Raw genomic sequence first — 10,864 nt, forward strand, 5'->3', positions numbered from 1 at the left:
CCTGCAGTAAACCTGTAGGACTGTCCTAACTGGAGAGAAACATTTACATCTACCTGGTGTTTGCATTTCTAAGGGGAACAGGTCCCTGGAGGACCTGCAGTGACACAAGAGCTGATGCAGCAGAGTGTGGGGCACGAGCTACTGTGTATGGCCAGGTGTAGGGTAGAGACCAGGAGGACTGTGTCACCCACGCCTGGTGTCCAGCACTGGGACAGCTGCTTAGCCTGTCAGTCACCTCAGGGGGCCCTCAAGGAGTGGCTGTGCTTGTGCTCGTTCTGCTGGTGATGCCCAGGTACAGAGGGCACTGGTACCCCTGCTGGTACTACCGCCTGGGGCCACGTGGCCAGGCCTCCCTGGCTCCACATTGGTCTCTCTCCTTGTCTTCTCCCTTTTTTCCCCTTTCCTTCCCTTTTCCTTCCTCCCAGGGATGGACCCAGGGCCTCACATGTGCCAGGCGGGCGCTCTGCCACTGAGCCACGTAACCACTATGACACACACACATGGTCTTCTGAGTGTTTATGGCTCAGCATCCCCAATCCACAGCGTGGAGCTGAAATGCTCAGCATTCAAAACTTTGCAAGCACAGACACCAAGCTGCAAGTGGAAAATTGTGCATCGTGAAACTTGTGTACAAAATTACAAGTGTTGTGTGCAGTTGCCTTGAGGCTGTGCGTGAGGGCGTGGGCATCACCGGTGGCTTCCAGCTAGGGGGTCCCCTCCCCATGACATCTCAAAGCAGGCGTTAGCATTCCCAGGCCTGAAAATAGCGGATGTCCTGTGGTCCCAGGCACTTCCCACAGAGCATGCTGGGCTATGGACAGGACAGCCACCTGGCTGTGTCCCAGCACACCCCGTGTCCCCATTTCCTGCATGGGGCTGGTCTCCAGGCACCTACTGTCCTTCCCAGCTACCCAGGTAATTTATTTGACCTGGATTATCTTAAGTGACAGGTTACTACTTTCCAGATAAAATGCTGTAATTTTTTATGGCTTCTCATTTCTGCAGTTGAGATTAAACATTATCTAAGTTATGTGGCTTTAAAAACTAAGCAAAATTTCTCACTGGAGTGTTTTCTATTCAGAAAGTGTCTCCATGTCTTCCTCATTACAGAGGGCACTATTGTTTGTTTTCCAAGTAATGGTGGAGCTGGAAATATATGAAGGAGTAAATGAGAATGAGAGATCTTTAAAGATATGAGCAGGTAATCACTTGCAAATAGTGCACGGGAAGGACAGATAAGAGAGAGCCCCTGAATGAGTTCTTTGTCCTTTTCCTTCCTCTGGGGACAGTGCCGTTCCTCCGCTGGCCGGTGGTCACTGTGGCCTTGGGCACACGGGGGCCAGTCCCACCACTGGCCCTGGGTGACACGCACTTTTTCCCAGACCTTAGGTTGGGGGACATGGAGGGTCTCGGACAGTTTGGTTTATGAGATAGAAACATCAAAGGCAGCGGTACTGCGAGCGGAGGCCACGGTGGGCCCTGGCTGGGGACTGTCTGGTGTACCTCAGGAGCTGGGCTAGAGGGTACTTTGTGCCTCCCCACCATGGTTTCTGTGTGCCTGTCCAGCTCTGCCCCAGTGAAAGGTCTTTGACTCTAGGCCCTGTCCCCTGTCCTATGCTCTTCCCTTGTGTCACTGAGGTGACACTTTATCCCATGGCTTCAGCCGAGCTACCAACCCCTGCCAGACCTGGTAGCGCCAGCCCTGCAGCTTCCACATGTCCACTGTTACTTTTCAGGTATGATCTGCAAATAGTAGGCCGCACAGGCCTCGGATCTTCACCAGTACACCAGCTCCGTGACCACACCCAGGCACACTGTGCCTTCTCAGAATCTCATGTCCACCCCAGAGCTGCTGTCATCTTACACATGAGGGGACAGGCTGGGAACACAGAGGCTCCAGTAACCAAGAATTCTCACCTTGGAGTCAGGGCATGGCTCCCCAGATGGACTGTCTGTCAGCACCTCCCGCTTCAGCCTCCTCTGTATGAGGCTTGTCACAGACTTGCTGTCCCCTCCTGGTGGCAGGAAAGCTACTCCAGCTCTGGCCATTCCTGCCCATGCCAGCCCTGCAGGGAGAGGAGTGTGGTTCTCTGTGTGCATCTTGCTCTTCATTTCTCCAGTCCTCACAGCTGTGTGGCAAATTCTGCTGTGCATGTACCGCAACAGTGTGACGCAGACTGCAGTCACCGCAGTTTGTTAGTTTATTTGTTTTGTTTTGTTTTGTTTTGTTTTGTTTTGTTTTGTTTTGTTTGCAGTACCAGAGATTGAACTCAGGGCCTTATGCTTGCCAGCAAGCACTTATTTACTGAGCTATCTCCCCAGCCCTGTTTTGTCTTTGAGGCAGGGTTTTCTCATGCAATTTAGGTTGAAGTTGAGCTCAACATGTAGACCAGGCTGGCCTCAAATTTGCAACAGTCCCCCTGTCGCACACCTGCTGGGAGCACAGGAGTGCACCACCACACCCATCTCTGCAGTCATTTCTTTTAAGGTAGAGGGGCTATGCTTTATCTTTTTCGTTGATCTTTCTCAGACAGGTGTTCAACATGTAGTCCAGGGGACAGGGCAGTAGGTCAGTAGAAGTGCTTGCCTAGCACCTGCAGTCATTTTGATGGGAAAAGAATGACGGTCGAGGAGAGAGAGCCCTGTTGGTTTGTATGCTCCTCAAAACAGATGGCCCCTCTTGGATCCAAGATCCATATTTGACCTTTAAGTCCAGAGGGTGGTGAATGAACTCTAGGAACGCATGAGAGAAAAATCACCTTCCCAAAGAACATATTGGCAAGACTAAGGGGAAATTGGTGGCAAGATTTCACAATAATTTATTATTATCATTATTATATATTTTTGCTAATCATTGTAGAACTTATAAGGAAGGCTAGACAATAAAAAAGAGAAGAATTTCACTGTGGACTGTAAAAAGAAAGAAAAAGGACATTTAGTCCTAGACGGGATTCCTGCTATACCTGTCCTCACTGTGGTGGTAATAATTCAGGAGTCAGATGAGACCGTGCCCTGGAAGGTCACTCCTGCCAGGTGCCACAGTGTTCACGGCTTCTCTGCCACGCAGGGCATGGAGGACATGCTGCGCTGCTTCATCAGAGAGGGCAACGCCGAGATGACCCGCCAGGTGGAGTTCATCCTCCAGCAGCTGAACTCCGGTGAGTGCAGCCGTGCGCATCCCCTGAGCAACGGGGCACCTTGGGGAATGGGGGCCGCACCAACTTGAAAACTGAGGTCCAGCCAGGTCCTCAAGGCCGCAGTGCCCAGCGATTAATGATGTCTGTGTCCTACTGGAGTCACACAGTCCATAAAAGTGCTTCCCTAACCGTGTAGCTTCATTTACAGGCCCTTCCCAGCCCCTCCTGAATCCTGCCCCTCTGCCCGCCCACCTGGTGGCTGCCCAGGACCCAGGGGCAGATACTGTGGCAGTCTTTCTAGCACCACCAGGAAGAGTGTCCCTGTCCTGGTCCCTCACCCATGCAGCTATCCTTTCTGTTCCACTTCCTCTGTCACCATACAATACACGCTTCTCCCAAGCAGGGGTCAGGCTGGGGTGGCAGTTGCTAGGGAGGCTTCTGGCACAGAGCCTTGGGTTTTGCCAGCATCTGGGGTCAAGGCTGTCACCTGTGTCCTTGCACCCAGCCCACAGCCAGCACTGCGGTCTACTCCCATGGCTGGGTTGCTGTCAGCCAACTGGGCAGAGGTCACTGGCCGAGGGCTGTGCCCGCACCAGTTAGATTAGGCGCTGGTGGTGCTCTGAGGCTCCCAGACAGCTCCACAGGCCTCCAAGCTAGAGGATCACTGTGGGGTGGGAAGAGGAAGAGATAGGGGCTCCTGGCTGAGGGCGTGGCTGGGGCAAAGGGCCAGGGCTCTGCATCACTGCTCCTTTCCAGCACCATTTCCATTTCAGTCCCCTTCCCTTTAATGTGTGCAGCACAAGCATCGTTCATGCCGAGCTCAGGTGAGCAGGAGCAGAACTTTATTTTCTTCGACGACTTTGGCTCTAGCCTTGTGCCTGCATCTCACATATAAGCAAGCAGAGTAGAGCAAGACCTCAGCCTCTGTCCTGGCCGAGGCTGCCCCCTTGTCTGCTTGCTGCTGTCTGGGCCTCCTCTGGGGCTGTCCTCTCTGCCACCGGCCACATCTGGCTTGGAATCTTCTGTCCAGTCGGGAGACCCAGAGCAGCCATTTCCAGCCCAGTTGCCTCCTGGCAACCCGGAGCAGGATGCAGGCCCCGTTTGCTCTCTGGCCCATGACACATCTTTCATACAAACCCAGTCCTTGGACCAGCATGCCAGAGGGTGATGAGGAAGGAGACAGCTGCGACCTTTGTAAGGGATCCGCTTTGGCAAGAAGTCTTGGGCAAAGCTGCAGCTGTAGAGCCCTGGGTGTTCTAGGCAGCTTGGAAGCACTACGCACTCAGTGAGTTCCTGTGTACATAAGGGGCTGAGAATATTTCTTTTTTTATCTCTAGTTCATAAGTCACTCTTTTTCCTGTTCTTTAGGTCTTTTGAGACAGGGTCTTGTTGTGTAGTTCAGGCTGTCCTTGAACTCACTCTATAGTCCAGGCTGGCTTCAAACTCACAGCAATCTTCCTGCCTCAGCCTCCACAGTGCTGAGATTATAAACGTGTGCTACCAACCCTTCCTAAGCTCCCTAAACTACTCTTTACCCATGGGACACAGGCTAGAACCCAGAAGTGATTTCCCAGGATGCTTCTCCTTTAAAACCAGATTTAGAAGGATTTTTTTTTTTTTTTTTTTGGTCCGCTCCGGCTGCCTTAAGGGCAGGTCTGTTAAGGCATGAGGATCTGGGGATCGAACCATAGAATCCTGAGCCTGACTGCTTTACTTAAGCAGTCACTTAAACAGCTGAGCTAATGGGCAGGCCCTCCTGAAACAAGAATTAGAAGTCACTGCATAGTCAACAGATGGCCAGGCATACACACACACACACACACACACCCCACGGGATGAGTGTCACCCGTGTCCAGTTGAGGTGGGGCTGAGAGAGGGATCCCAGGGACCTTTGGTTCCCTTGAGTTCTTCCTGGAAACCATGGGCCACATGCGTAAGATCCACAAGAGGGCATCGCCATTCTTCATTAGGCGGGAGGGACTTGCTCTCTCACCCCAGGCACTTGCGGCCTGGATTAGGCGTTCCTACATGCAGAGCCAGCACCAGCTCTTATTTTTTTTTTAAATTTATTTATTTAATTTATTTTGTGTGTGTGTGTGTGTGTGTGTGTGTGTGTGTGTGTGTGTAGCCAGCTCAGCCCGCCTAGGGGCGGGGCTGGCTGGCGTGTGGTGCTGGGGGATTGAACCGTGGTCCCTGTGCTTTGCTAAGCTTGTTCTAAGTAGGTGGCTTAGACCACTGAGCCATCTCACCAGCCCCAGCCCCAGCTCTTGGTCCTGATTTCTCTGCACAAGCTTCAGCTCTTCAAATTCAGAATTAGAAGTAAAATTTAGAAACCTGGCTTCACAGGTGGGGAGGGACCACCCTGGTGAGGACTGAGGGGCCAGGTCAGCCTGGGACCTGAGACAGGGATAAGCAGTATGTGTGGCCCGAGTGACAGAGGGGTGTTTGTGCCCTGGCCTGGCCCTAACCACAGTGCCAGCCAACCTGCTGCTCAAGGGAGAGTCAGGCCCGGCACCAGACCTGCCAACAGGGTTGGGGGGGTACCACTCAGGAACAGCATGGGGCACAGTTGTCCCTGGAGGAGACACTGGGGCTTGCAGGGCACTGCATTGTCCTGGGGACCTGACATGAGCACCACCATCCTGAAAGGAGTATAGTTGTTGCAGTGCAGGCAGGAAGTGAGCACAGAGTGACAGCAGCCTTGGGTCTGTGCAGTCTACAGTCCCAGCAGCCTAGGAGGCTGAGGCAGGAGGATTGTAAGTTTGAGACCAGCCTGGGCCACTCATGAGACCATATCTCAAAAAATGAAAAAGGTTGGGGGACTGGAATAGAGCTCAGGGGTAAGGTACCCTGGACTGGATCCCCACTATGGCAGGAAAAGGAAAGGAAGATGCAGTAGGGACACAGGAAACCATAGGCCAGGCGCTCTGTCCCCAGGGCCACAACCATGACAGAGAATAGGTAGGTCCTTAGGACTGTCACCTCCCCCCCAGGCTTGGTCACATTGACCCATAAGTCATGGGACTTTAGAAGCTCAGGTCCACGCTTCCACAGAAGGGACCACAGGCAAAGCCTCTGCCCCTCCACCCCCAGCGTGTATGGCGCCCATCACCAAAGCTGTCCCAAGGAGGAGGTGAAGTCACGTCTGTGCAGAGCCAAGCTGTGAGCATTTTCTTCCGCTCCCCAAAGTTCCCCCAAGTTATGTGTTGGCTTTTAGTTTTTTCCACACTCCCCTAAATGTATCTTGATAGAAATACAGAGAGTTGTTATAAATTGCTGAAGAAGGCATCAGACAGCTGCTGAAGGGGTCATGATTACAAATAGTTCAGAGCCCAGTGTGGTGCTTCGTGTGATCCCTGCACTTGGGAGGCTGAGGCAAGAGGACTTCTAAGCTTGAGACAGGCCTGGGATACATAGGGAGACCTTGTCTCAAATAAATAAATAGTTACGAGGTGGGCATGACCCAGAGTGGCAGTGACAGTTCTCACCATCGCTGAAGGGCCCTGGGCTCTCAGTGATTTACTAATCTTTTCTTTGCAGAAGAGCTGCCTGACAGCGGTCTTGAGTCTGACGATGAGGAGGAGGAGGAGGGTGATGAGGTGAGTCAGGGGTTCTGATGCCATGTAGGAAACGCGTCCCCCACGATTCCAAGCCCCTTCTGTGCTGTGCTTGGTCACAGCGGAGGTCTTGCTCCTCCGTGGCATCCTCAGTTCTGGGGGGGCTCAGGCATGTGGGCAGTGGCTCTTTGCTGGCACTGGGTCTCTGTGGCAGCCTCCAGTGTCTGGGCACCTGTCATGGTCAAGTGGCCCAGCCCAGATTTCCTGGGAGGTGGCCCTGGGCTCTAGGAGGGAAGTGATGAAAGATCCTGTTCTCCTGGGCCTTGGAGGTCTCGGGACGCTGCTGTGTTCAGCTCTGAGCATGTGGCCAGCATATCCCGGGGCTAGAAGGGACAGCGGGAGGGCACAGCTCATGGCGCTGATGAACAAGCCTGCAGATCAGCCACAGCCTGGACAGAAGAGGGGCTGCATCGCTCTCCTGTGGGATGTGTGGACACAGAAGGGTAGCTATTGTCACAACCTGCACGGCCAGCAAGGGCCTGCAAGGGGCTGACGGGAGAGCAAGAGAAAGCCAGACACACAGTGAGAGGGAAGCTGGGGCCCAGTACACCTGAGCTCTTGGAGGGAGAGGCAGCATCAGCCCAGCATGACCTGGGTGGGGGTGGGTGCAATGGGGCCGAAAGTGCAAGGTGTCAGAGTTTTCTGAGAATGCTGAGAGTGAACCATTCTTAGAGCTGCTGAGCGGTAGTTAACTGGCAGAATCACCAAGGCCAGACACCTGTGGGACTGGCCGTGCGCTGGTCCCAGCAGCTTGTTCCTATGGCTGCCTCAGGCACTCCATGTTCCCGGCACTGGCCTTGCCTCAGCCCCAGATGTATGGCTGATCCACGCTAAGTCGCTGCCCACATGTTGTGAGCTCAGTGCTGAAAAGGGGCCCAGCCTGGCTCCCTGGCGCATTGCAACACGGCACACGGGGCATGCTGAGAAGCTCTGGGACCAGGAGTCCCAGCTCTCAATTATGTAATTATTTAAGATAGAATCTCAGTGTGTAGCCCAGGCTGGCCTCTAGCTTGGCATCCCCCTGCCTCAGTCTCCAAGTACTGGGGATATCACGTATCGTGCACCACCACTCTGGGCTCTTTGTGTTCTTTCAATATGGGTTTCCTTCACTGTGGCAAAGGCACAGGAGCTCAGAATGAGAAGGTGTGGAGGTGAATGTGTGGTCTCTGAGGTGGTGCAGAGGACGGCAGTGTGGGCTGCAGTGGACTTGGGTGACAGGGCTTGTGGCGTTTTACCCACAGGGAGCTCAGAAGAACAGACACACCACCCCATCCTCATGGGAAGACACTCGCCTGCCGCTGTTTGGGGCAGCAGTTAGTCCAGGGGCGGATGGTGAGGCCTCAGTTAGGTCACCTCACAGCTTTTCCTTTTAAGAGGTTGATATTTAAAAACAACAGTTTTGCTGTTGCAGGAGATAGCTCAGCAACATAAGCACTTGCCTGGCAAGTGCAAGGTCCCGAGTTTGATTCCCCAGTACCAAAAAAGAAAAAGAAAAAGAAAAAAATTGATCCTGACAACTAAGAATTTCACAAGATTCCCAAAAGAGGGAGAGAAAAAAGAAAAGGACAGGCACTTAGGTGAAGGGACATTTCTCAAAAGCATCTGTCCCGTCCCCGAGACTGCTCTGAAGGAGACAGCAGAACTGTTGTTGAGTTTCATGTCAACTTCATCTGGCTTAGCAGTGCAAAGTGTTTTTAACTTAACTTAATATTTAGATACAGGGGCTGGAGAGATGGCTCAGTGGTCTAAAGCACCTACTTGGAACAAGCTTGGCAAAGCACAGGGACCGCGGTTCAATCCCCCAGCACCACATGCCAGCCAGCCCCGCCCCCTGGTGGGCTGAGCTGGCCACACACACACACACACACACACACACACACACACACACTAAAGGAATAGATAAATAAATAATTAAAAAAAAATGTATATATATATATATATTTAGATACAAAACAGATCATGAAATCACTGCCCTCAGTTGGCTGCTTGGTGACATGGTGACCGGCCCGTGGGGTGGCCGCAGCCAGGACCAGTACTCCAGCATGCCATGAGCTTCCCACAGGACCATGATCACTCCACCCTCCATTTTTCACTTAATTTCTAAAAGTTGCAGCTTCATCTAGGTGCTGTAACTCAGTTGCACCTGCAGACACACCCTCTTGTATATAAAAATCATAGAGCTAAAAGCATACGTCCCGACGTGTAGCCCTCGTAACCTGGAGGCATGAAGGAAATCATAAAATGACCAGAACAGTAGTGAAGAGCCCGGCATATAAACGTGTGGGCTGAGAGCCTCAGGGGTGCAGTCTGAGGGCACTGAGAGAGGCGTGGGCAGCTCCACCCATGTGTTAACGGTGGCTGCGGGTGGATGCGGAAGTGGGGGCAACAGGCAGGAAGGGCTGGGGTACAGATTCCTCAGGCCAGAGGAGTGGGGCCAGGCATCGATGTGGCCAGAGGTCACCTGCTGAGCAATTTTGTGAGGCCTCAGTGGAGTAAAGTACAAAAGCGACTCGGACGAGACCGCCCTTTCTAAACCTGCAGCCACAGGCAGCACATGCGAGGGCCTGGGGCTACAGGGGCATCAGATTTGATTAGAGATGAGAGAGACCTTAGTTGGGCATTATGACACATGTCGGTAATACCAGTACTTGGGAGGCTGAGGCAGGAGGATCACCAGGGCTTTGAGGCCAGGCTGGGCTGTATAACAACTATGCTCAAAAAGCAAACAAAAAATGGGAGACTTCAGCATATGGGATGCAGCTGGGAAGGCAGAAGTGGGACCATCCAGGCAGGGGAGAGGGGACCAAGGAAGACAGGGGTTTCCATTCCTCCCTAAGCTGCTTCTCATGCTTTCTCCGGCCAGGCAGCCTCAGGGAAGTCAAATCATCAGGCTCAGGGCTCCCACGCAGCTCCTGGCACCTTGAGGAACTGTGTTCTCCCAGGTTCTTGCATTGACACCTGCTGTGTTGCCAAGTGACAGGGCAGGGGCCAGTGTCTTCAGCCCAGCTCCTTGCCCCAGGGGAAGGTCCCGCGTGTCCGGCTCCCAAGTAGCTGTAAGTGGCAAGGAAAGGTTCTGTTCTCTCCCAGAAGACTGGTTTTAAGACAAATATTTCCTCCTCCTTAACAAAACAGGTCTCAGTGCCAGGTGAGGTCAGCCATGGATAGGGGCTTGCCAGGCCCACAGAAGTGACAGTCACGTGGTCCCCAGTTTGCTTCTATTCCCACTTTGCTAAGCCAAGAGTCGTTCATTATTTATTGAGCAAATATTTAAGGGCTTTGAAATAACAGTGTCCAAGGAAATAACAAGGAAGGAACACAAGAACTAAATCTGCACACATATTTGTGGTTTCCAAGATCTCCAAGAGTGGCCTGGACCAGAGCGGTAGCGTCCATGCCTTCTGCCTGTGCTGCTCACAGCAGCCTGTGGGGTGCGCTGTGATGAGTCCCTCTCACTGGTCTGAATGCTGAGAGCAGCACTCACCAGGTTTACAAAGCTGGGGAGGTGGATCCCACCTGCATACCCTGTGTCAGCAAAATAGACCCCTAGTTAGGGGTCAGGGGACCTCTCAGACATGCCAGGGGTGAGGCAAAATATAGCAAATGGTTAATTTTTTAAATTACAGTGAAAGACACATTGCCATGCCCCTCCATGCTCCGCTCACTTCAGATATGCTCATCCGTGGTCCCCACCATTTTCTGCAGCAGCTCTGGAGCCCTCTTTCATGAGCGTCTTCAGTTGTGCCGTCTCAACTGCCTCAATACCCTGCACTCATTCAAACTATTGACCGTCCATGGGGATGTTGATTTAGAGGAAGAACCATGGGTCACGCAGTACTAGATCCGGTGGATTAGGTGGATAAGGACACACTGTCACATTTTGACAAGCCACCTTTCTGTTGGGTGGCATGGGCAGCAGCAGTCCCTGCAATTTGGATCACACCTCATAAAGGCACTCAGGACTCCACAACTGCTGCTGTCAGAGACCAGAACATGGAGTGAAGTGTTTGAAGTGAGGGGAGGATTCGGAGGGAGATTCTCAGCAGTGTATCTCCGATTGCAATAAACATTTCAAGACCTGAAACACTCACAGTGTGTTTTGATCATGTACAC

At 52.7% G+C, this 10,864-nt stretch overlaps 1 protein-coding gene across 1 annotated transcript in view; it reads left to right on the forward strand.

Annotated features, from left to right (window-relative positions):
• The window catches only part of Armc9 (armadillo repeat containing 9), a 106,150-nt gene that overhangs the window by 51,886 nt on the left and 43,400 nt on the right, over positions 1-10,864 (forward strand). The window contains exons 17-18 of the mRNA XM_023722063.1: positions 3,068-3,158; positions 6,678-6,736. Of these exons, the coding sequence (XP_023577831.1) occupies positions 3,068-3,158; positions 6,678-6,736 (150 nt within the window). The remainder of the gene's footprint in view (positions 1-3,067; positions 3,159-6,677; positions 6,737-10,864) is intronic.

Source organism: Octodon degus, unplaced genomic scaffold, assembly GCF_000260255.1.
Source record: "Octodon degus isolate 3935 unplaced genomic scaffold, OctDeg1.0 scaffold00089, whole genome shotgun sequence".
NCBI classification, from domain to species: domain Eukaryota; kingdom Metazoa; phylum Chordata; class Mammalia; order Rodentia; family Octodontidae; genus Octodon; species Octodon degus.